Source organism: Struthio camelus, chromosome 1, assembly GCF_040807025.1.
Source record: "Struthio camelus isolate bStrCam1 chromosome 1, bStrCam1.hap1, whole genome shotgun sequence".
Lineage (NCBI taxonomy): Eukaryota > Metazoa > Chordata > Aves > Struthioniformes > Struthionidae > Struthio > Struthio camelus.
In genome coordinates, this window is record NC_090942.1 from 221,887,520 (window position 1) to 221,913,527 (window position 26,008).

The window sequence follows — 26,008 nt, forward strand, 5'->3', positions numbered from 1 at the left end:
CAGAGAGAATAGTGAACATTTAATCTAGACAAATGACATTAAAAATATATATAAACATTCAGCAGAATTATGGCTTATCATCCCATTTCCATCGACTAGCCTGAGCTGGGCAGATATTCCCATCCATTATGTGGAAAAAAAGCTGTGAATTTTCTTTGAAGTCAAAGAACAGACTGGGTAGTAAAGGCCTGTATCCTGCCAGATATCTTTGAGGACTTTTCCCCAGCGTGAGTGTTTCCTTAGCTAGCCTGAGAAAATGACGCTCAAATTAAATGTAAAGGAAAGTTTTCATAATTCATTTCTTTCTGGAAATAGCTTCAAAACCTGGCCTTTAAGCCAGACTGGAATTGTGAGTTTCCTATAGGGGAGTTTTAATAGTGTTAGGTTGGTGAGATGGGATTTTTTTGCTTGTTCTTTTCTTTTTTTGTGTGTGGGTCCTACAGGGAGAAAATGAAAACTGGCTCTAAACCCATTCAAATGCTGGGAAAATCAAGTCCTGCTCCCTGCACTGCACTTCATCCACCATATGTTGGCTGCCACTAAGGCGAAGTTGTGAATTAGTCCCATATATAGAGAGAAAACTCGAACCCCGTGGCTTAACCTCCCGTGAGGAGCTCTAAATAAATTCGAGGTGTCTGTCTTCAGGGACGTTGTATTTTGCTTTATGCTCCTCGAAGAGCTTGGACAATTCACCTAAGTATTTCTGGTGCACCTGATCAACGTCTTCCTCAGAGGGGTTGTGCTTCTTCTGCACGGGAATCGGCTTCCCAACTGGAAAACAAGCACAGACGTTAGGAGGAGCCACAGCCTTAGCGTTAGGCACATCTGGGTGCTTTGCACAACTTACTACAGGGTTGGGCCCATCTTTCCATGAATGGATTCATATGACCAGTCATATCTGTTTAGGAGGTTGTAAGGCAACCGATAGGGAGGTGGAGGCTCAGATCCTGGCTCTGCTGTTGGTGACCTTTCAACATCATCCTAACATCTGGGCTTGGTTTTCCAAGCCGTTCCCACATTGCCCTGGGAATCTTCATTGCAGACGGGGGAATGTGAGGCACCGGGCCCTGAGTTACTTCTCTTGCTCTGGATCTCACTTTAATCGTGTTTGTCAAGCGGCGATGAGACATCGCTGCCTAAGTCTGCTCTTTGTCAAACTAAGGAAGAGCCCTTGTGACACCATGTGGCTTGTAAAACCATCGAGACAAGACAAACAGGTTGTAAAACAATTAGAAGCAATTGCTGGCTGTCAAACCTAATCAACAGGGGTGAGCGTTGACCTTCCAGCTGGCCTCTTTAGTTAGCCTCCTTCCGAGCTTTGGCCATGCTGTGGGCCGAGCCGAGCAGTGTTGAAGCCAAGTGAAACTTCCTCAAAACCACAGAGTTTCATGAAATTTGGTGTCCCCCAGGCATGGAAGAGCACAGAAATAAGGCTGCGGCTCTGCTGTAGGGAGATGGGTTTTATACCCAGAGGTGGCAGGGCAGCTGCCTCTACCTTGGACTTTCTGAGCCGTACAGACCAAGCTGGTGTCACAGCCTGGGGCATGCAGGGGCCCACGCGTTTTTCACCCTCCGTGTTATCCCTTCTGCTTCAAACCTGCTCCTATTCAGCTGATGTCCAGGTCCCATTTCAAGCCGAGCTTGTGTAATCACCACACAGACAGCTATGATTTCAAGCTGCCTGCACTCAGGAAGTCATTTCCAGTCATATTTTGAAGTTTTTATTTGCATCTGCTGCCAGAAAATTTTGCTTTCTTAACAAAAGCCAAGACCTTGCTCCGGGAGCCTTTAAACAGAGGCTATGTCCAGGCTGGTGAGCAAAAAAGGGCCACAGCAGTGACACGGGTGTTTGGCAGGGAGGGAGAGTACGGATGCAAGCCATGTTGTGCCGCTTGCCCTCGGACCCCCAAGAGCAATTTCTTTAAATAGCTGATACGACCGTAGCTGCGGCAGCAATTTAGCCAGGAGGGAAAGCGACCCAAACCACGTCCCTCCAGCATGCAAAAGCTCTGCTTTTCCATTGGGCCGCTCAAGCAGCCCCTCAGGGGTTGGGGTGGGTGGCATCGTGCTGGCGGGCCGAGGAGGAACTTACCCACGGTGTAGATGGGCCGGCGGTAGGGGATGAGCCCGAAGCTGTACTGGAAGATGCCTCGCGCGTGGAAGAGGGGAAGGGCGATGCCCATGACCTGCTGGAGCCGGTGCTGGAGCCACCGCAGCCAGGAGCCCTTGGGATTGCTGACCTGGTCAAAGAGCTCGTTCTCGCCGAAAGAGAAGATGGGGACCAGCGGGGTGCTGCGGGGACAGGGGCCCAAATCAGCACGGTGACCCCTCCGAGCCAGCCTCGCGCCGGAGCATCCCTCCCCGGGCGCCCTGCCCTGCGTCACCCGTGCTCGATGGCCAGGCGGACGAAGCCCTTCCTATTCCTCAGCAGCAAGGTGCAGGATCCCGGCCGGGCGTCCAGCGCCTCCTGCGCCCCGCCGACGATGATGGCCAGCGCGTTGCCCCCCTCGGGCCGCCGCAGCACGTGGGACGCGCTCTCCTTGTCAGAGGACACCAGGCCTGGGCGGCAGAGAGGAAGAAAAAATGAAGATCTGTAAAACCTGCAGGACGGCGTTCCACTCAGTAGCTTTTTCCCTGTTTCTCCAGCTCCAGAGGTGCTTGATGCCTCGTTTTCCTGGTTTTCCTATGCTCTGGGAATCTCAGCCCGGCTCTTCCGAGAGGTTCTGCGTTCACCACGCAGAATATCCCGTTTCCCTTTAGCTGTCCGGCCCAGAAGCAAGAAATGGGAAAAATACAGGAAAAAGAAGTAAACTGAAAACTAGCGGCAGTCAAGCCCCGGGGGAAATTTGTTTCTGTTTGTTGTCAAACGAAGTCATGTCCAACCTTGAATCAGTTCAGAGCGAAACGTTCCATTAGATCAAAACACACAGGTATTTCAGGGGATGTTACTATTTTAAAGTGAAACTTAATGTAGATTTGGCCCCTTGATGTTATTTACTCAAAAAGATTTGAAAACTTTAATTCAGAAAAGGCGAAGCAAAGTGGTTTGGATTAAAAAAAAAAAAAAATCCCTATTTAGAGGAGCTCAAATAATTTTATAAGTAACAAACACCTCTGTGCCAAATGGATCCAGTCGACCTGCGAATGAGCTCTGCACCCTGCTCTCGCGTTAGGGATTAAACCTGGGTCAGTAACTGTAGCAACTGCAGTAACTGTCTCATATCTCACTGTTTTGATTCTGCGCTATCCATGTAAATATTTTTGCAGTAGCAGGAGCCAGGGTTTAGGTGGAAAGCCGTGTGACAAATACCCAGGGGTATATCCGATGGAGCTCGATGCCGATGTTTAGTCTCTTGAATCATGCCTCCGTCTCTACCATGCAACGTAACAAGATCTCTGTTCATTTTAAGCTAACACAGAGCTTACCAGGGTTTATCTTTAACATATGAATAGCCCCACAGTGTAGAGTTAGGTGCAGGCTTGGCTGCTCCAGGTCTGCAGATTTCCCTTGCTGGTCATGAATGAATAAAGGAGCAGCGTTTCCAAAGGAGACATGATCGACGGTGGGAGGAAGGCACCTGTGATCTCTCTGGCGTCTCTTTCCCTTCTCTCTCTGCTTAATTTTTGCCTACTCATTTGCATTTCTTCTTCTTTTTCTGCTATTTCCTTTGGAAAGCTGCAGTTTTGTCCTTAAGCATGAAACCACGCTCTAACCCTAATGTTATTTGGGTGGAAAAGAAATAAATAGAGGGGGTAACGGTAGGCTATACAGGCGATGCCGTTATATGGTGTTTGCGCAGTGCTGCCCTCAGCTCCACAGGGTCTGATATGTCAAACGGCAGAGATAAAAGCTGGGAGGGCAGTTTTTAACACAACTGAGTGTGTTCAGCCTCTGCTACCACCTATACGCTGGATCGGATCAGCTGCAAACGGAGGCGACTGGACCCTCAGCTCCTCTTACCAAGCCCCCTCTGGGGCTGAAAACCCCAAAAGGCATCCCGCTCGCCTGCCCTTCCCATGGCTCGCCGGAGACGTCCCCCCGCACAGCCACCCCGCTTACCTCCGCTCATCAAGTAATCCCTGAAGAAGGGGAAGCGAAACCACAGGCAGAGCATCATCAGGTGGGGGGTGACTCCCGGGAAGAGCGTGGAGAACCCCGATGCCTCCGTGCAGAAATTGAGGAAGGCTCCCACCGCCAGGACGCCGTGGGGGTGAAAGCCCAGCAGGTAGTTCTTCCGGGGGTCCAGCTCCGCTGTCTTCACCAGCTGGCGATGCAGATGGGGCCGAGAGGATGCAGCAGGTTAGTGCCGGCACCGGAGTGTTGGCTGTGGAGGGTTTCCCTAGGGGAGCCCCGGCTCCCTCAAAGGGAGGACTGGACCGAATCAAGCATTTTTTACTGAAATACATTTCTTTCCTCATTCCCCCCCTTCCCCAAGATGGCCCAAAATGTCATTTCCAATGGCACAGTTCTTCATGTTGTTTTGAGCTGGCCTAGATGCTGTTGGGAACCTAAGAAACCCTCATCCAGTACATTTTCTAGTAAGAAAATCACACTTGTCAGCCATTCAGTTCCCACCAGCAGGAATGGCTTTTGGGGAGGATACAGGGAAGGGAAAGAGGGACGCTCTTTGGACGTGACCCCTTCTGCCAAAAGCTTGCATTTGTACAATGCTGAATCAGCCCAAGGGAACACCTAGCCCGGCACCTGCCTCTCCTAGTAGCCATGAATGGACCCAGGGAAAAGCAATACAAAAATTTTTTAAAAAATGAGATTTCTCCTATGACTGTCTCAAGGCTCCGTGTGTTTCCAGCTCTGCAGATTTGCTGAGCCAGATGTAGCTTCTGCCAGTTTAACAGCCCTGAGCAGCTCTATCATTCAAGCGTTCAGCCAGTCTCCTCCAGACCCCCTGTAAATTTTTAACTGCATCCTTTGGCAGGGAGTCCCACAGATCGCTGCCTGTTGTATGAAAAGTTGCCTCCCCAGTCCTTTTAGACCTGCCCCCTGTATGAGAGATGCTGTGATCCCCCTGAGATCATCTATTGGAAGAGACAGCGCAGAGCCAGTCTGACAATCCTCAGAGCGGCTGGTGTGACAAATCCAGCCTTGACCTGCACCGCAGAGTAGACCCCAGCATGCAAATAGTGGCCAGCAAGCATGTGACCCTAGCAGAAGCAGTCAAAAGTTGAACCTGAGCCTGTGCAGAAGCCTTTACACACCTCCTGGGGGTGTCGCAGGCACTCACAGCACTGGGGGGTGTCGGGATTTCTCCAAGACTAGCTGTGATGGAGCCAAATAGCTCAAAGGGGACTTCAGAGAATAACAGAACGGTTGAGGTTTGAGGAGACCTCTAGAGGTCATCTAGTCCAACCCCTCTGCTCAAGGACCCTGTCCAGACGTCTTTTGAGTATCTCCAAGGATGGAGACTCCACAACCTCTCTGGGCAACCTTGTGCACGAGACGAAGTGAGGCCTTGAGCCTAACGAGTCTCCCCTTCCACTGATCCCTGCCGTATTCAGAGAGCGACTAATGGTGCGTGTACTTTTCTAGAAGCTGCCGGCGCAGCACGTTAATCACGAGGGTGTATTTTACTTTCTAACATCGGGACTAATCTCCCATCTGTCCTAAGGCACTGTTGACTCTACGTATGTGCCCATTCAAGCACCTGCTCCTAATGAGGAGAACAGACAAACAGAAAGGCCCGACTGGGGTGCCTAGGTGCATGGCTAGAAAGAGGGGCAGATGGCTGAATTATGAAGTATCCAGGGCCCCTGCCACAATTTGCTCATTCTGCAACAATCTCTGCTGGCATCAATGTTTCGTGCATTCATCTTCTGCTTCCAAGAAGCCTTTCATCTCTGTGTGATTTATAGCCAGGCAGGCGAGATGATCAGAGGTGTCGGACGTCACTAAGTCTCAGAGCTTAGGTGGACTCTCGGTGCAGGACTGAGAATGGGCCATGGGTTATGCTGGGTGAACGTGGACATCATACTGTTTCTATATTTGCATTTTAACCGTTATGAGCGTGCTGACTCGAGGCAAATTGGAAGGGGAAGGAAAACATGGCTGGGACGTATATTAGGAAAAGCTGTGGGGATGACGATTGAGCTGAATGGCGAGAGAAAGTCCTGAAAAAAACATTCTATGCTGGTTAATTCTACCATTGGTCACAATTCTGGGTGAAAAATAACACAAAACCTTATGTGGCCATTCCCACCTTCCTCTGGCAGATCACAGCCACGAGAGTTGCTGGCTTGGTGCTCACCTCGGTGAAAGGAGAGGGAGGACAGGAGAGGAAAGAATGCAGAACTGCGAGAAGAGGAGACGGAGGTTTTTTTTCCCTTAGAAAGGGTTGGGCATCCATGGACCAGAAATCTCCTCCATCAATTGACGTTAAGGGTTCCTGTCTTCTTGCACTCCTTTCTTTATGCTGCTATCAAACTGATTGCTTTGTAGCCGTGCTCTGATTTATGCTGGCAGCAACAAACCAGCTTTTTAAATCATTTTTCAAATGAGCTTCTTGAGGCACTTACAGGAGAAATGAGCAGCCCTTGCCTGGGCTACATATAACCAAGCAATTCCTTTCCAACTCTATTTCTGGTTGCTTATCATTTTCTCTTGATACTTTCTATTGAGATAACCCTGTGATATATTTTGTTTGTTGCAGTGCACACCTCTTTCCAGCTACTGCATTTTTCATCTTGCACTGCATTACCATATTATTTGCTGGACTTGTTTTTGTGTGTATTTATTTTTTTCTCCCAGGCTGATGCTGGCCACAAAGCTAAATGCATCCCTGGGTGTTTTATGATGCCCCCAGATGGCACATCTCTTTCTGATAAATGTTCCCCTGTATCTCTAGTGGCCTATATGCCACTAAAGTCTAGATTCCTACCAACCTCAGTTGGTCCTGGGTTGGATCTTTTGAATCAGACTCGCAAATGCATTTTGGAGCTTAATGGCGATCTGTGAACCCATCTCCCTGCTCTAATCCAGGGCATAAGCAAAAGAGAGAAGGGAAGGTCCACATCTTTGCCATAGTATGTGTTCATGTTTGGACGATTTGGTCTGGGTGAGGATTTTTCTGAGAAGTTAAGGTTGGAGCCACCTCAGCACATTTTTCCAGCTAGCTTCAGCTGTGGGCAGAGCTTGCAGCATGCACAGAGCTCCCTGTTTGGCTTGCACGTTCATCTCTCTGAAACGCCTCCAGTATCATGGGATCAAAGGCTGAGAGTCCTTCGCAGGTTTGCTGTCACAATGACCCAAGGAGATAAGGCAGTGGTGTTATCCCCATGTGGCAGGCCATGAGACCAACACGCAGAGAAATCAAGGAACTTGAACAAAACCAGGAGGGAAATCTGTAGCAGAGAACAGACTTCAACAAAATCCCTTAAACTTTGGGTCAGGCCCCTGGTCACTAAACTACCCTTCTTCTGGAAACTATTTAACACAGTAACTTGATCCTCCGATCTAGATTGTTCACGCTGTTTATTCATTCTTTTCCCCTCCTCTTGTCAGAGGTCAACCAGTCTATGAAGGGCTGTGAGTGCAGCGTTCCCAAACCATGAGGAAAGTTAATACCCGACACTGCATAGCCCAGGTTTTATACAATCCAGCCCTGAACTACGTAACTTGGCTGCTCCGAAGGCTGCAGGGCTGGGGTTGAGGTACAGTGGGGAGGGACTCTCCTCCCTCCTGGGTTGGCTAGGTTGTCACTTCCTCATCCGTGGGATGGCAGTTGTTTCTCTATTCTTTCTGGGTGAGTTGAACTTTTAATAATTGCCAAAGGACTTAGGGGTCCAGCCAAGCAAATCTGTGTGTAAACATCTAAGCAGGACAAGTTATTGACCTAAAGTTTTCTTGGTAAAGTAAGACCAGCCTCCCATCTCAGAAGGGTCTGAGGGATGCCAAATTAACATGAATGACCTGTGGCCTGACGGCAAAGAGCTTTTGTCTGCTTGGGGGAGAGCTGTGCTTTCCAAGCTGAGCCATGGGTTTACTGGCTTCCCCGAGATTTCCCTTGGATGCTGGTCTGTGTCCTGGAGGCACCTGGCAGCTCTCAATTCACATTGAATCAAGAGCAGTAGTGGAGGGCACTGGAGGGCAGAGGGAACGATGTGAGTCATGGAGATCCTGGGATCTTTTGCTTTCTGTGCCCTTTTCTGTTTGTGGGGAGCAGTTCAGTTCAGAGATGGAGAGAGGATGAAATGCCTGCTGACAGCAGTAGTAGCCCCTCATCAATGGTGTTGTGAGGCCTGGCTGCAGGGTGCAAAGCCTTCCAGATGGGTGATCTTGGCCCTCCTAACAAATAAACTTAACCTTGTGTTTTAAAGGACAGAGTCTACTTTTTGCTTGGACCTCAATGCACAATTTAAAGTATAACTCAGGATTTACGAAGGGCGTCTGTAACAGGACGGAGAAATCCTGTCCTGAAGGTCTTGATATGTCTCCACAGATGACAGAGGGAGCAGAGGGTGACTAACTTGAATGCTGCTGTTTGCCCTGCAGAGGTAAAGGCTAGGTGGCATAAAGGTCTCTCTGGACACCAAAGGGCTGTCCACTGCTGCAAGTCGGGAGGGACTGGGATACTCTCAGGGCTAAGTGCAGCTGTGGTGTGGAGGAAACCCGGATGAAAGCCTTTTCCCTGATGCATACAAAAAAAAGCAACACGCACTCTGAAGAGGACAAGAAGGAAGCCACTGCTTGGGACACCAGCAGAAACAGGCCAGAAAAAGGGACACACTCCAGCCTTGAGTGCCTTTGTTAGATGTTCAAATGTAGGTATAGGAAGCTGGTCCTTCATGGAGAGTTGGTTTCATATTTGCAGTTGTATAGCACTCCCAGTAACTTCCTGGTAGCTGAAACCCGCTTTTGCTATGTCTGCTCAAAGTGTAGGTTCAAGACATGGTGACACTCTGCCCATTTTCCCTGGCTCCCTCTCTTAGAGACGTGGGTGAGGCCTGCTCCATGTGCTCATCAGCCGTGTTAGCGAAATGCACATGCTTGCTTTCAGGAGCTGTGATAAGAGCCCATGTACTGGTGAGGTTCTCAAGCAAATTAATCCAAATTCATTTTAAACTGGATTAGTTAAACCGCATTAACATCCCAAGTAGATGCTCTTAGCTGGAATTAAACTGGCCTGTGTTTGGTATTTGTTTTGTTTTTTAATTCATTTTGGAGTGGAATTAAGCTAATTGGAATTAGGGATTTGTCAGTTCTGGGTGAATATATCGGCACAGGAGTTCAACACTGATTTAACGAGGCTGCTTTAATTCACCCCTTGAGATGGTTGAGATTTCCTGATTGCCCCTGTGCACTGGTCTATCCTGCCCCAAAGCATGGGGGAAAGGAGGAAGGGTCATTCCCTATGCAAGGCTTGTGCACAAACACTTGAGAAAAGTTAAATTCTCCCTGAGTCTGCAGGGCTGGAGGGCTCGGCACTCTACACTAGCATGTCCAGGAGTTAAAGCAATGGCCAAGCCCCAAGTAGTCGTGTCTGTAGGGCTAGAGAGTTTTAAAAGTGGCTAAGCGAGGAACTAGAGCAGCAGGTTGAGATGATAGGAGCATCTCACAGTGCCGGAGTACCAGAGTGACCCACAGTCAGCAAGGACATTGATGTACCATGGCATTGCTTCTGTGGGATGAAAGACCATATTGTGATAGGAGACAGGGGTTGCATGGAGCTACCCCAGCAGTCATTTGCCAAGCAGAGGAAGATATGGTCAGGACACCTGGTCAGTGGGCTTGTGGCTTCTTCATTTAAAGTTTCCCAAACTGAATTGTTATTGCATTTCTCCCCCCTTCTGGCCCCAATCTCCTTTTCCAACGATGTTATGTTCCTTAAACCATTCTTAAGTGATGGCTTGAGCATCAGGTTGCACCGCTTGCCAAAGATAGGGTCGATCTCCTTTCATTTGTGTCCTAAGCAAATCACTCAGATCGTTTTTCATTCACATAGGCATCTCCAAAAAGCATCTCATGCAGGATGAAACACCTAGCCAGTTTCTCCATGGGAGAGCTCACCAGATGAGCCTGGTTCAAGGAAGGAGAAATTGGCTCTTGGAGCATAGGTCTGTACCAAGGAAAAGGAAAGCAGACAACCCACCCAAGGGACTACTAGGTAGGGCACCAAAGGAAGGGCAAATATCTGAGCACTGCCAGCAACTGCCCAAGGAAATAGATTGCAGATCACCACAGCAGAGAGACTCTGAGAAGGACAATCAGAGAAAAAGAGAGCTCTGGGCACTTCTCCAGGTGCCAAAATGCTAGGTTAGGGCTGTACTTGCAGCAGTTATAGGGGAGCCTGACCAGGCAGGTGGGGTTAAATTGGGACAGGATGGCACTTCATCCCCTTCACTCCCCAAGCAGGGGAAGCATGGCAGCCCCAAACCACCCGAGTCCTCCCCAGTCCTCGTGTAATGCTGCTTTTGGGGTCTGGAAGGCTCTCCCTCATTCAGGGGCTTAGCCTGCTGCTTGGCAGCCCTGATGGTGGGACACAGCTCCTCAGACCTCTGGTGGATCTGCCCTCAGCTATGGTCTACCTGTTACTCAAAGCAGGTGGTAAAGTTACTCAAGGGCAGAGAAGTAAGGTCATGGGACAGAGAAACTCCTCGGAGAGGGGGAGAGAGGTGGCTTTGCGCCATTTGGCTATGTGCTGCTGTTGCCCTAACAATCCCTCTTCTCTCCTCCAGCCAATAAAAGAGCAGAGTGAATAGACAAGACTATTGGAAATCAAAAATCATATTTAACATCATGGGCCATGGCACAAAGTCCCCATTTACAAATAACACAACTTGTATATGAAAACGAACAAAATACTCCTGGCAGAACTTGCTTCACGTGCACTTGAATCATCCCAGCTGTACAACATCCCAGAACCGCAACCCACTCAGATACCCCAGTCACAGTTTATGCAATTTTGAGAATGAATGAGATATAGGATTGAGCCATCCGCAACCAGAACTTCTAGGGTTCAACTAATTCTCCAATGACACATTTTATTTACGCTAACAAAAAAAAATCCTGCACGTCCCTAAGCATAATGACAGAGACTGGGACTCTGCAAGTTGCTGTAGATAATAAGGTCCAGCTAGCACCTAGATAACCACAAGAAAGGTGAGAAATGTTCTGTGGCTCTTCACAAGGGGAAAACAGTGCAGTGAAGACCACAGGGACCTTTTCAACACAGCAGGCACTTTTCGGGTTGCCATTAATGAAACTGGTAAGACCGTGCCTGCTGTAGCTTTTGGAGGTTATTCTGGATGATCACAGCCCCTAAAGACAAGATTTCTCCTGGGAGGACCTCAATTTTAGCTTCCCACTGCTGGATTTAAGATGTAACCGAGGCTGAGGGATCTGAAGGTGAGATGTCTAGTCTAAACCAAGCATCCAGCCTCCCTCGGTAGTCAGTGAGAGAGACATTAACTTCTATTTGGGGCAAAAGTAGAGATGGCTCTTGTCAAATACATAACTTCCCCGTTTCACCTCAGGCCTCACCTTCTGCATTTGTATGGTGCTTCTCAGCTGAGGTCCCTAAAGCACCTGGGTTGTATGACAAAGGTCGGTGACAGCAGCCTTAAGCTGACAAGAGGAGATAGGGATGGGGGATAAGAAGCTGTGAAGATGTGTAACCGCTTGGCCATGTCATGGATGAATTCACAGTTGGAAAAAGTCTCTTACAGTGTTGTGGGGTGTATTGTTTCACATACCATGATGATAAGTGATACTCCTTCCAGAGGGGAAGGAGCAGTGTGAATGAAGATAAGGGTTTTAGCAGAGACCTGGCAGTGGCAGATAACTGCTTTTCGAACACAGCATAAGGAGAGCAGTCCAAAGTATCCAAATATCTCTCTGGAGGCACCATTCACCCATAGCCGGCATCACTGAATATCTGTTCAGCAATGGTCTGCCCCAAACAAATTCATTCTGCACCTTTTGGGATATTTTCCCCACTTCTAATACCTAGCTGAGCTCACCCATATATTGCAGGCCTATCAGGAGGGTGTGCAAAAGAAATAACACTTGAGTAAGATTAAAATACAGCGTTATGAAGAAAAAATATCTTTCCTGGGCAACCTGATGGAATCCCCTTGAATTCTCTCTGCTTTCTTCTATCCCTTTTAAAGCCACCTGGACTCATCCCAACATTCCCAGGACCTATCTGACCCGAATTCCTAATTAAAATAGGCTTAAGTTCAAGGCGGGGGGAAAAAAAAACCCAAGTGATGAAATGGTAACTGTGCAAGGGTGGTATCAGCAGAGGGTGCTGCTTGCACGCACTGTGAAGGCAATGCTCGGAGGCTGTGCACTCCCACATGACAGACGTTTGCTGCGGCAAACGGCCCACAGTGAATTCACCCTGCCCAGATCCCCGGAAAGCAGATGCTCATCCCACCCTCTCGCTGCTTCCGCAGCACCAAACATGTCCAGGGAGCCCTTAAAGGCAGCATTTAAAACCAATTCCTAAAGTAACAGAGTGCAGAGTGGAGCAGGCAGCTCTTTCTGCCTCCTCACCTCCAAGCACTGGCGTTTGACCACGCTAAGTTTGCCGCAGAGATCCGGGAGGATTAGGAGCCACATTTAATCTTCCCAGAATGACTAATCCTCCCAGGCTAAATGAACTTAACGAGCGTACAAATGCAGCTGAGGGTACCCACAGCAGCTGCCATGCCGGTTTTCCCACCCCTGCGTCCCCCGGTCCCAGCCCTGCAGGCTCGTCCCAGCTCCTTTTGGTAACGCCTGGGGCAGAGGCTGCTTCCACTGGGCAGCAGGACAGCACCCGGCACAACGGGGAGATGCCCTGGCTGGGTCTTACCACGCTTCTGGACTGCCGTTAACATCCACTGGCTTCTTCCGTTGCCAGACTTATGCCTCCTAATAGATTTATTTTTTTAGTAAAACCCTTTTCTAGCTGGGGCTTTGGACAAGTCCCCACGTGGTCAGACAAAAACCCAGCTCAGCTCCTGATGAGGGCAGCGTACAGCGTGGCAAAAGTAGCATTTACAAATTTCAGCTTCCTAGCTGCTAGAAACAAGTCGGCTGGTGCCCCAAAGTACAATAGGAAATGCCTTCCACCCAAGGAACCAAGTAAAACTGCATTTTCCACTTGAGGGGGAAAAAAAAAAAAGATAACTGATAGGGGACATAGCAGGGTACCAAATTGTGAAGGGCACAGATAAGAGGGACAGGATTTAGCTGGGCTGCCTAGGGAGGTTTCAGTTAAATTAGCAGGTAGTAGGTTAAATCAAGGCAGGGGAGCTCTCCGTGCAGGGTGTAACTCATCTGAGGGACTCCTTGCTGCAGGAGGCTGTGGATGCTAAAACTTTGCCTGGGCTCATGTGATGATAAAGCGTAGCAGATACATTGGTCATGGGCTGTTAAATCCTAAGACACCCATTCTGGCTCAGAATTTTTATCCTACATGTTTCTTATACCCTTTTTATTATTTTGCTCTCCACAGTCCTTTTGTGGAGTCCCATTTGACTTCTCTCAGACCAGCGGTGAGAAAGGCTCCTCCAAACCCTCCCTGTCCCCCAGTACCGGTGAGCTGCAGCCAAAACCAGTAGCAATGCTCCCTCTACTGGTCTTACTGATCCCTTGCATCCCTACCCAGCAGCGGCACCCTGCAAGAGAAGGACAGATGGACAAACCAGTGTGGCCAGGGCTGCCAAAACCTGCTCCTAACCTCGTCCAGATACCACTGTGGCATTTAGGAGGAGCAAGGAGAGGGGTCATGGTCCTATAATGGGATAGGCAAAGAGGTGTCACTCGGCTTGGGTGGTAGTTGTGTCTTAGCAAAGAGATTGGTCCAACACTGCCCAAGCCGAGACTTACGGCCACTGATAATTTGTAGATATAAACAGATAGAGCATATAAACAGCTCATTGCAAGGCTAGCTTTTTCTATGGCAACCTTGAGACTGGAGAATATTTTCTTGGGAACTCACTTGGTGTTTCTTATTAAACTTCACAAAATTGTACCTGTCCCTTATGGTAAAACTCACCATTAACTTTGCTGAGATGGATTCCCATTCCTCTCCAGAAGACCATGATATACTTTTTGGGAGCTCAGCCAGAAGCCCTTTAAATCACTGTGAAAACTCTGAATTAGGGCTCCAGCTATGAGATAAGCCATGAAATAATTCACTGCAGGACCTCAGCCTGCCTCTACTGCCAAAGAAACACAATTGGGCGGTAGAGCACACAGGGTACAGGCAGTCTTGCTCGGAAGATGACCTTGTACAGGCTGAGGGAGATGTTGTTCACCCAGCTGAGACGTGGGAAGCTGTGAGAGCATTTGCCAGCACAAAATTAAATAGATTTACTTGAATCATCTCCAGCAGTGGAAAGGTAAGGCAATGGTCTAATTTGATCCAGCAGAGCACATCTATCTTCTCTACCAGTTGCACCCAGGTCTGCTGAGAGTCAATTCCTGTTTGTACAATGCCACCAACAGGACACGGTCGGCCATCCTCATCCAGGGCTCTGCAGTACTGTGTGTGTCCCAGTCTCTGCACTGGTCACACTGCAGCTGGTTTGGGACCATTTTTAACCTTGCTAAACAAGCCCTGGATGGGCTGGTCCATAGCCAAGCCAGAGAGGAGTTTCAGGACAAGATGAAAATTAAAACGAGGGGAGGGAAAACCAGTTCTCCCCATGGAAAGCTCTAATAGTCTTGGAGCAACAGCTGCTTTTGGGGGATCTTGGAGGTGGTGCCTTTCCATGCAGATTTAAATACATCCATGGTGTTGCTCTTCTGGACTGACACAGTTTGCCATGGTAACAGGTGACATTCCCACTCCGATGGAAAGGAGTAACACCTGCTGGGGCATGCTGCCTGTGTAACATGGTTGTGGCATGGTTCAGGCAAAAGTCCCCATTTTGCCTGAAACATTAGGTTTTGCTATATTGCTCAGATTTGTATTGACTTGTGACTCCTCTGAGGCAGAAATTCATACCGGCCCATGCACTAATGCCATGCCAACAGAATAATGGCAAAGGCCAGCCACATACATTAAAGTACTCCAGGCGATGTCACAGGACCCTTACCGGGGACAAGCATCTCTATGAGACTGCCCAGTGCACCGTCAACTTTACCCATCCAGCCTCTTCCCCAACAGAAGAAGATGCTGACCTTGCAGGGAGCCAGGAACGCTTAGATTTTGGTCAAAGCTCAGCCCTGTATCTGCTGGGTAAACGCCAGGCAATGTGAAGAACAGGCACGTTGCAACATATGCATGGGAAATGGGCAAGGGGAGACTTCCCTAATTCCTGGAATGTGATGAGGTTAAATGAGGGCATAAAAGGCAGACGATTAAAGGATGTGGTTGTGAAAGTGCCGAACTACGTTTTTGCTGGGTCGTGCGGTAATGTAGAGAGCTGGGCGGACAATCCTACCTCCTGCTTTCTGTTCAGAGGTCCAGGCCTCCTCCCCATGATAGTACCAGACCCGCTTCCAAAACACTAAGGGCAAAATGGGTCCCTGGAGGCCCACAAGAGGGATCGGTGACACTTACCGTGATGGGGAAATAGTCCCTCATGTATCTCCAGACGACGCTGTTCCGGACGATGTGACTCCGCCTCCCACCTTTGTGGGGTGTTTCCCTGTCTATCAGCCACCATGCTGCGTAGAGGGCACTGACCAGCCAAAAACGCGTGAAGAGGAGGCAGATGAAGAGAGCGACGCAGCACTGTGCTGAGAGAAAAATGAGTCAGTCAGTTGGCAGCCTGGATTAGACAGGCTTTGGGAGAGGAAAGATCTTTTTTGCCCTTGGATGGAGCCCAAGCCTTCACAGAGCTCACTGCTTAATTGTATGACCAATGTGAAGGCACCTTGCTTCAAAGAGGTGGTTTCTTTCCTATCTGCCCCAGGAACCTGGAGCGCAGTTGAGCACCTTCCTCCTTGTAGCAACCATCTACTTTCCCCAAGCCTGCTGCAACCCTCTCTTCCCTCAAGACCAATGGACCTTGCTGCCTCTGGAGATTCCTTATGGATCAGATGTCCATGCCTTTTCTTGTCTTGTTTTTCTCTGGAGTCGCTCTGACCTCTGCAATGGTTATGTGCATGTTTTACCCCGATACTCCTGTTAATGCCCCTTAATGATACCTGCCGTTTTGCAGCAGCAGTAAACTGTGCTCCATCTGCAGAGCCTCCTGATCACTTTATCCCTAGCTGCCCACCACTGGTTTTGAATTAGTGCCTTTGATTTTTAATTTTTTCTCCTCCCATGTATAAGTTTTTACTCTTTATTGAGTTTTGTCTTATCGATTTTGGACCATTTCCTTCATTTCTTGGGTTCACTCTAAACTGTAGTCCTGGCCTCTAGAGGATTTTCAATCTTTCAACTTGGTGTCATCATAGATTTTATAAGCATGCTCTATTCATTCCCTAAGTCATTAATGACTTGGGACTTTCCCAAGTTGTTAAAGACTTTCCTGAGTTGCTTCCAGTCAAGGCTCAGCTTTGTCCTCTCCCTCCCCTCTCCCTCATGCACCGTGCTTTGACGGGAGGAACAAGAGGAGAAAAGAAAAATCTGCATGAAAACACAGGCCATTTGGCACATCGAATCCCACCTAAGCCCAGCATCGTCCGTCTGCACAGAAACTGGGCAGCGCTGATGACCAGCAAGTTGGCACATGGCAAAACAGACCCTTAAAAAACAACTTGGAAATAGCAGTCAGAGCTGTGCCCTATCCATCTGTCCCTCTGGGAGCCATGGCTGACTCTAGTCATCAGGATGTTGTCCGGGAAAGGTGAGACTGACCTAAAAACATATTCATCCACGCCCTTTGCCTTCCCCAGCTCGTGGTTATATCGTGTGTGGCAGGCTCTGTATTTTGCTCTTCTCAGGGTCCTCATCACAGATCCAGGACCAAGGGCTCAGGGACATGGGGGTGGAGATGCTTTTGTTCAGACTCGGCTCCAGTTGTGAGATAGACACATCAACACTGTTATCTGAGACCTGGCTTTTCATCTTTGTGAGCATCACCTGGCACCTGCCATCTCCCGTTTATCTCAGCTAAGGCCCATTAGAGAAGAGGCACATAGTACTCTCATCTGAGACTTCCTTATACCTCCTATTTGCTTTTATCTAACAAGAAAGCATTGCATGGTCCGGAGTCTTTTCTGTGTGCTAGACATGCCCGTTTGTGCTAGGTCACCGTGACCCCAGAGCTTTCTGTACGAAAACAAATCCCTTCTCCCTTTTTAAAACATTGGTATGATGGCACTAGGAACTCCTACGGAAAAAGCAATAATCTAGCAGGATCTTAAGCCTCCTTAAAGCTGAAATAGGATCTCATGTCCTCGTGCAGATAAATATGCTAGGGCAAGCAGTATTTGAACAGAAAGGCAAGGCAGCACTGATACAGCACATCGAAAATCACTGCAGCTCCCTGCATAGCAACAGGTCCAACCTGCCAACACTGTCCTCTGCAAGCCTCCAGGTCAGAACGAACCACTGTGTCCAACCTGGCCCCGCCCCGCTGATGTGCCACAGACACAGTCTTTGCAACTCTCGAGGAAAATAGCATCCAGTGTTAAAAAAGCCTCCAGGGGCCAGACAACAAATAAATGCTGCTTCAGGAGCTCTAAGGAGGTTGGACTTTTACTGCACCTGTGAGCCAGGTCATCAAGTCTGCTGCAAAACTGTGCAATATCTAGTACTTTTTTTATCACACCATGCAAAGCCCAAAGTACACTCTGCAAGAAGGAGTTGTTCTGATCCAAATCCATGCACTCATCCTCCAAGTGAGGCTTTATCTTGCAATTATATAATTATTAATTTTTTCTTTCGACTGATTTGTAATTCAGCTTTATGCGGGGCAGAACTTTCACATGATGACCTTAACTCAATCTTAACATTGTGCTTTCAAAATCATATGGTGCCCTGGCTGCTGTGGGACAGGAGTCCTTTCCTGTCACAGGACAGATCCTAAGTCTGAAAGGCACTGTGGATTGGATCAAATAGACGGGAGAGTTTCAGAAAACATACAATTAAATCCTACTATCTGCATTCAAGCCAGTCCCAGTGCCAGATTCCCTGCAGAACTCTATGAGTCTTGTCCTCAAGCTCTTAGATGAAAGCATAACAAAGGCAGCGTGATACCACAGATTAGATACTGAGACTTTCCAGACCACCGAGCACGTTTGTCACAGGGCTATATTGCTGCTTCCAAGGAGCTAAGTCAGGTCCTCATGCTGAGCTCCAGCATCCGTCCTGCTACCTGAAACTTCCTCCTGCTAACTGAAGGATTCCCTTCACCGGTGCCACCTTGGCCTCTTTTAGGCTGCACAGATGACTTCTTAAGTCCTAGAGTCTGAAGTGGGAGAATGATGGGACCTCAAAGAGCAAAAGTGTAGGCATGCTTGGAAGGGTGCTTCTGGAGTGTCAGTAGAAGAAACTGCCACGTCTAGGTGTCATGAAGACTCAGAGAGGACTAGGAAGTATGGAAGTAGTGACCAAGATGAAGGTGGTTTGGGCTCTTCCTCCTGTAAGCTGCAGAGGAGAAAGGGTGAAGAGCAAACAGGAAGACGGGACTGCTTTGGATGAAGCAGCCTTCTCCTAGAGGCTAGAGCATGTCACCTTCTGCCAAGGCATCTGCTGAAATCAAGGCAAGCTGCTCGCAAAGCTAGTGGTGATACAGCAGCATGGTGGTACCAGAATCTAGCCCCATGCTTGGCAGTGGGGTAAGCTCAATGAGGAAAGATGAGAGTTTCTTTTCTGCCCCTCTTTGGAATAGGGAGCACTTCAGAGCTGCACAGAGGAGAGCTACATTTCCCTCAGCATCTTCTTTCCTACAAACAACTGTCATTTTCTGGGCTGCCTGCTAAGCAAGCACTTTAAAGGACACAACGAACATGGCATTAGGCCCCTGGCTGGGGAAGCTCAGCAGACCTCTCCCTTCTGGAGACAAACTGCAGGCTATGTACAGCCACTGTGCCCGTAGAGCAATTCACGAAGGGTTATCGGGTCTTGCAAATGCTGCTGAAATAGAGGACAGTCTGAGCCATGAAAGGGAGAAATTTGCCAAGTCCATGGTTCATTAGAAATCGGTCTTTGAACCCAATCAGCTGCCGGGTTTCTGCAGTGCCAGGAAATGTGAGAACAGCTGAATTATGACCTGACAGGTTCTATGGCATAGATGGGGACTGCACATCAGATGCACAAATGGCAGTGAAGTGTGGTTAGAATACGACTTTGTCTTGCTGCCTTTCCATTGCTCTTTAAGGGATCCGATGGGGAGAAGTTCTTCAGTATTCAGGGGTAGCATCACTACCTCATCTGCCTTCCACCTTTATGTCCCTATAACCCCTTGTTTCCAGTTCCAGGCTGAAATCTTGCAGAGCAAAGTTGCATACTAGGGAGGGACAACGTTGTGGGTGCAGGGGCAGGCAGTGCAGCTGGAGCAAACAGATGCAATCCTCGTGTTCTCCCCGAGGAGGTCCAGACTCCTGTGGGGGAGCCCAGCCATGCATGCTGAATTGTCTTAAAATCAGTAGTCTATGCAAATATTACCCAGTGCTCAGCCAGATGATTTAGTGTCAGGACATCATCTCTGTCCATGTCCCAGGGAAGCCCAGAACTGACTGGGTATGGAAGAAGCTTAAGCCTTACACTGAGCCCTTTCAAGGCAGAGGGCATTGCTATGGGCCATAAGGGAGAGTCAGAGGGCATCAGGCATGCCTTTGCAATCACATCAGTTCAGTTAGCTGAAAATGGCCAGATAGTCCTAGGTTGGGCTGGGATTATCTGGTGCAATACCCACACTGCTGTGCGAAGTGGAAAGAGACCCTATCAAAAGTAAGACGAAATGGCTCTTAACAAGAAGGAAAGCTCTATACAGACCCTGAATCTTACACCTTCCATTCAGGCCAGATGCCCAGAGCTTTCTCTGAGGTAAGGACTAATGTGACTGTGGATGAAGCAGATGTAGGATGTTCCTGGATTGTGGGGGCCACTGAGGTCCACATCCAAGTGTTGTCTATGAGACCAATCAGCCTATCAGCCAGGGGTGGTCCTGAAGCATCTCATTGGTCTTCAGGACCTGGCATCTCGCATCTCAATGGCTGTATGGGAATCAGCAAAGAGAAGACACATCTATGTGGATGCAATGGCTTTCTCGGATTCCCTCACAGGCCAGGTGATTTCCTGGGCTGGGCTCCCTCAAAGAAGCTGGGAGCAAAAGGTGAAGCTTCTTATGGGAGGTTCCTCCACTGAGTAGTTTCTCTGCAGGCTGCATTTTCCTCCCTGAATGAAAACAATCCACGCCATGGTGGATGCTCTGCAGGATGTCTAGTGGATAGGCACAGCAGCTTTGGGATGCATGAACCAGGCAGAGGAAGAACTGCACAGATGGAGGAGACCCCTCATCTGGGCAACCACTGGTGCCTTTTTTTGCAGAAAGGTTAAGCCTGCTGCACCAATACCACTGGTATTTCATATACTACTTGTGCCACGAACCCCAAGAGATCCGTGAGCTGCAAGCACATGGAAGAGTCCTCCTGCCAAGCCAAAACAGGGAACATGTCCCATCAAAGAGGTGCTGGGCTCCAACATTGCTGTTAATTTGCTCATTCAACCTGAAGAAGGGAAAATAACCTTTGAAAAGAGGTTTTTACCTTTGCAGCAGCCCCAGAGTAAAGTGGACTCACGTTGCAGTTGTCAGGAGGGTTTGCAAGATGCACATTGCTGAGGTTGCCCATGCCAGCCTATAGTCTGGGGACAGTGAGAGCCATCACAGGTCCTGTACAATTCAGCATAGCCAAGTCCAGCAGCAAGGCCAGGCTGCTACAGGCTGTGGACTACGGTCCACTGCCAAGGTGGGGCTGATTCATGTTGGCACACGTGCCCTTTGAGCCAGCCCTGTCGATCGGAAGGGTTCAAAGGGTGGGTATTTCATGCACTGGATAAGCTGGGTCTTCAAAGACAGCATGCGTGTCTCCTGCTCCTCCTATGGGCTTGTTAGCATGGGCTCTGCCCTGATGCATCCAGATCCATCCCTGTGCCCCAGCCCATGGAGCCAGGGGGTGAGAGAGGTTGGGGAACTGGTGGACCAAGCACAGTCACCAGCAGGCTGATTTTGCTGCCTGCAGCAGCCCAGCCCCATTGCATTAGGAGGGGGCACTGGTCCCTACTGGGATCCCACAGCAGGTGGGGAAGGTGATAGGTTTGCTGTCCCACTGCCTGCATGCTCATCCTTGCGCTGTGGGCTCGTTGTCAGCATCTGAAGCAAATAACACCTTTTGTTTCAGCCCTTTTCACCAGTGCCTTTGCCAGGGGCATTCCCGAGAAAACCGGCAGCATGGATAACGTCTGTTCGTTGAGAGAGACAGGCAAGGTCGAGCTGCCACATTCATCCAGCGCCCCGCGGAGAATGAATGAGCCTCTCGCTCTGCGCGCCCCAGCTGCCCCTTTCTCCTCTTGCGGGGATGCATTTGCACAACCATAGCAACAGCTGCCTGAAACAGCAGTGCCGAACGGCTGCCGTTGGGCTCTTCAGCCAAAGGGCCCTGCAAATGTCTGGCGCTGATTGACTGTGTGTTTTCGGGAGCCCTTATCTGGCAGCAGAAATATGAGTCTTTCTCAGAAAGAGACGAGCAGCCAGTGAGCAAACTCCGTTCACGGAGGGTCTGATTTTTGAGACTGAGGGTTATAACCAGCTGCAGCACAGGGTAGCTCCCCAGCAGCTCATAGGATAAAATTGAGGGCATCCCTTAGCACTGAGCTTTTTTAGTTGTTAAGACTGAGAGCTTTCTGGTGGAAAGCTCCAGGCTTAAAGAATCTTTATAAAAAGATTCCACAACATTTAGTTATGGCCTTGCTCGTGCCTTTCCTATGGTATTTTTTTAACTGCTTTTGCTTTCAAAATGTGTTACAGAAGCCAAAATCAAAGTAAAAATGTCCCAGAGGAAGACAGCAACCTCTGTGAGCCCAGTTGCCCAGGGAGGCTCAGCTTGGGGGTTCATCCTTGCTTGGAGCAAGCTGCATTTCCCTATGAGAGCTCTGGGCAGGAGGCAGAACCCAAGTTTCGAGCACCTCCACATTACAGTGTGACCGCGAAGTAACTCTGGACGATTCCTCTCTCCTGCTCATTTTCTACCTTTCAGCCAACTCCAACAGTTGCTCCTCATTTTGGTCACTGAAAAGTCAAGCACCAACTTGACCCGGCACCAAGAAAGGACGAACCTGTGCCTGCCTCAAATGGAGGTTGCTACCTCAAGCGGAAGTTGTTTTGCTGAAAAATGCCATTAAAACTCCTTAAATCCAGGCTGCGTCCACACTGGGAACATGCTGCTGATGGCCTGGTTGACATCATGACCACATCTCAACTATACCTCATCGCTCCCAGGCACTCCTGAGGGAAGCCCAGGCGTCAGGGCTGGGAGAGAGCCACAGGGCACCCAGAGTGTCCCTGGTCTGGCAGGTTGGATCCAGGGCTGCACGGCTGGATCCAAGGCTGCATGGCTTCTTCCAGAGCTCCCCTCCCCCCTGCTGCTAACAACACCCATGGCTCCTCTTGCAAGGCAGTCTCTGTGCGTGGGGGTACTTAATCCATCACAGCTTGGATCTCTTCTGAGTTAGAAGAGCCTCAGGGCTGACAACATGAGTCCAGGTTGTGTCCAGGTCAACGTTAGTCCACCAGGTGCCCCCACTCTGCTATGCCTTGATCATGCTTTGTGCCAGCTCAACCAGCCATGCTGCCACTGTCACACTGAGATATCCCCCTCCACCGGCAGAGGAAAGACTTCCAGGTGGTCCTAGAGCAACCGAAAGGGGCCACACTGGTTATATGTCTCCAAAGCATCCGGGCACAACCCATGTGCTGACCCTGCGGGCTAATGACATTGCTCAGCTCATGTCCATTTTGCTAATTCTCTTCTCTGCCAGTAAAGAGCAGCTTCACCCATCCTCACTATTAGCAATGGTCCCTGGCCTGTGCCCAGGAACATTTTGGCAGAGGGTTACTCAGCATGAGCCAAACCTGTGCCAGGAAGCATGCAAACAGCCACACCATCTGGACCAGTATGGCCCAGCACTCCAGCCCACCAGACACCAGTGCAGAGGGAGCCATTTGGCCCTGGATCTGCAGCAGGGTTCACAAAGAGCCTTCTCAGAGACTTAATGAGGCTTCGAAAGCACAGCCTATGCTTTTCTGCAGACTTTGTTTTGGGGATGCTTGTATGCTAGGATTTGAACATGCCCAAAGAACTGCTGCCTCGATGTGTCCAGCACTAGTTAACAACTGTCCCACCACAGTAAGATGAGAACTTTCCATGGACGCCAAAGATCAAGTGCTCTCGTATTAAGAAGCCAACTGGCATAACTGGAGGGACAACGGAAACATTGAGGACGTCACCTTCCAGCTTGGCTGTAAATCACCCAGGACAATTTGCACCCTCTGATAACCTGTCCCCAGGTTTCCCATCTTCTAATTGCCTAGTGCCTCCTATCCAAAACTGCTTGTCTCTCACTTCCACCGGCACCCAATGCCCTCCACGCAGGAGCAAGTTTATGAGGGTCCCAGTTTGCTAACGTGTTCCTTTCATGACCTGCTTGGGTTTTCCTAGAAAACTACCCTTTTCGGGTGGGGCGCAGGGATCTGTGTAAAGGGAGGGGTGTCTGCTCCCAGTTGTGCAGAACGGAGTCTCCCATGGTCTTCCCACCGCACCAGAAGGAGCTGCTTTAGTGAGACAGAGCCACCCACACTGCTCTTCCTAAAAAAGGCACTATCGTACAGTGAGATGAGCAGAGACACGTGAGTACAACTCTGATCTGCATGGCTGATGCTAATTGCTTGTCCTAAAGTGGCCTGGGATTCACTGCAGCATCCCAGACGATGCTTTTAATGCCATTTTCCTTCAGTCCTGGCTTAGGGTTGGGGAAGAGGAGGTTGGAGGGGAAAAGCTGCTCTGATTTCTCCCCGGGGCCTCCAGCAACGCTCTGGGCTGGTGCTGATCCCAGCCTTGCATTGCACTAACCTTCTCCAGGGTATCAGGGACTGCTCGCCCCGAGACTCAGTTTCCCTCCTCAGTCCAAGCTCTTTTGGCTTTTGTGACACTAATATGTGGTACCTTGCCTTCAAGGGGGAAAATATTTCTATAAATAGTAAAAAAAAAAAAAAAAAGGCAAATGAAGAAGTCTCTCACCTAGACCTAGGAAGCTGAAGACCCACTGAACCACTGATGCGGTCTGAAGTCTCCTTTGCAGTGGCAGAGAAAGCGGAGCGAACTCGATCTTCATCTTGGGCTCGGCGTGCACGTCTTGCAAGGAGAAGGTAGCTGCACAAGTGGCAAATACAAAGTACAAAGTCATCCGTCAATATTTACCCAGTGTTACAGTACAGGGGGTTGTGCAACATACAGTGGCAGTGGTGACTGCACGCAGCGAACTTCCCGCCTGGGGAGGAAAGAGACACTGCTAGGAAGAAGTGTCGGTGATTTTATGCAAATGTGACTCTCACAGCGTGGTTTGATGGTGAGGGTTTCATGCATTTACCTCCCGTATCTCGAAAGAAAGCTCCTTTTAGGACCCCAATTTGCCTTTACCATTGGCGTTTCTCTCTTCAAATTTTTCAGCACTTGGACCCTCCTAGAGAGGATGGGGGCTCTTTGGCATTCCTACGTGTGAGCCAGGCATGACCACAGGTGATTTATATTTCCTCCTCCCTGAAAAACCCCTCTCTGCTCAGCAGAAAAAGGACAAGCACGAGCAGGTCACTTGTATATGAAGACCATATAGAGCTAAAAGTCCCCGTGAAAGTCTCCTCCAGCGTTGCAGCTTAGGAAGAGGAAAACCCAACAGACCCTTGTGTTAAAGCAACCACGGGGAGAGAGCAGTGCAGCAAGGCAAGGAAGGAGTTTTTGGGAACAATGCCCGCAGGGGAGGGAAGAAAAAGGCTTTGCTGAGAGCGGCTTTGTTATTCAAAATGTGCAGTGTGTAGATAAGGCTCAAGGTTGGGCCTGCTGCGTTTGCAAAGCTACCACAGGAGTTCAGCCTGAGCTGAGGAGCTGCCTGAACAACACAGGGGTGTTGCAGGGCTGAAGCCAGGGGTGCATAAAGCACCTCACACCTCGGCCGGGGATGGATGGAGGGGACAGACGACATACGTGCATCCTTGCACACGCTTATCAGTGTAGCTCGGGGTGCATCAGAAAGTACCACCTCCTTTTTTCATTTGGACCTCACCTCCAAGCAGATGCATGGCTGCAGCTCTGCCCAGGCACATTCAAGAGGCTGCAGTTTGCTGGTTGGAAAAAAGTCAGGAATTTGGGGAAAAAATCCTCAGGGAAATGGCAAGGCACTCAGGTGAACAAAGAAATTGTCTCGTGAGAAGCCTAAGGAAAGCAAGTGTCTGCTTGTAACCAGGCTACAGAATAATAGCACGACAAGCTGAATTAAACAATAAGTGGATCTGGTACGAAAGCGCCAGCATGCATACAAAGGCATTGCTTGCTTCTCTGAGGGGCATTTCAAATCCCCCGGCTCACCCTGGCCAAGAATCGCAGAACAACACTGAAGACAATCCTTGGCAAAAACAGATCGGAGGCGCCAGTCAAAAAATAATCCCTCCTCTTTGTAAGGCTCTAGGAACACACCAGACTATATTAATTTACACTGGTTATACTCCCTTCTCCCAAGTTACCAAAAACAAGCCAGCTGCGGTGAAACCCCAAAGGTTTGTTTCCTGAAGTTGCTTTAATTGGACTAAAACTGGCTTAGATCCTCGCTACATCTCTCCCCATCGCCACCCTTTGTGTTTTGCCTCAAATGTTGAGCTCCCTGCAAGCAAAGAAAGCTCTTAACTGTTTCAGCTCTGTTGCCTGGAGACACGTCGTTCGTCCGGTTTCCTGGTGACGAGCCGCTAGCGATTCCCGAAATGCAGTGCACAGATTGCAGCTCCTGGGCTCCTGGGTCTTCCTGGGCTGTGCAAGCCCTGGCACGGCCAGGGAGGCACACGGTGGGACCGAGGAGAGGGAAAACCTTGCAGGGGCGTCTCTGATTCAGAAATG

The 26,008-nt window shown here is 49.4% G+C and overlaps 1 protein-coding gene across 2 annotated transcripts; it reads right to left on the reverse strand.

Annotated features, from left to right (window-relative positions):
* On the reverse strand, window positions 1–24,824 carry MOGAT2 (monoacylglycerol O-acyltransferase 2). 2 transcript variants are annotated; one of them, XM_068930741.1, is made up of 7 exons: window positions 24,495–24,824; window positions 24,146–24,277; window positions 15,513–15,691; window positions 4,061–4,265; window positions 2,385–2,559; window positions 2,093–2,292; window positions 1–771 (listed from the first exon to the last, which is right to left on the reverse strand). In XM_068930741.1, the coding sequence occupies exons 2-7, from the start codon at window positions 24,237–24,239 to the stop codon at window positions 617–619; spliced, it is 1,008 nt and encodes a 335-aa protein (XP_068786842.1). In that variant the 5' UTR covers window positions 24,240–24,277; window positions 24,495–24,824; the 3' UTR covers window positions 1–616. The 2 variants fall into 2 exon arrangements, with proteins under 2 accessions (XP_068786842.1, XP_068786841.1); XM_068930740.1 differs by lacking the exon at window positions 24,495–24,824 and having other exon boundaries at window positions 24,146–24,397.
* Between the last annotated feature and the right edge of the window lie 1,184 nt (window positions 24,825–26,008).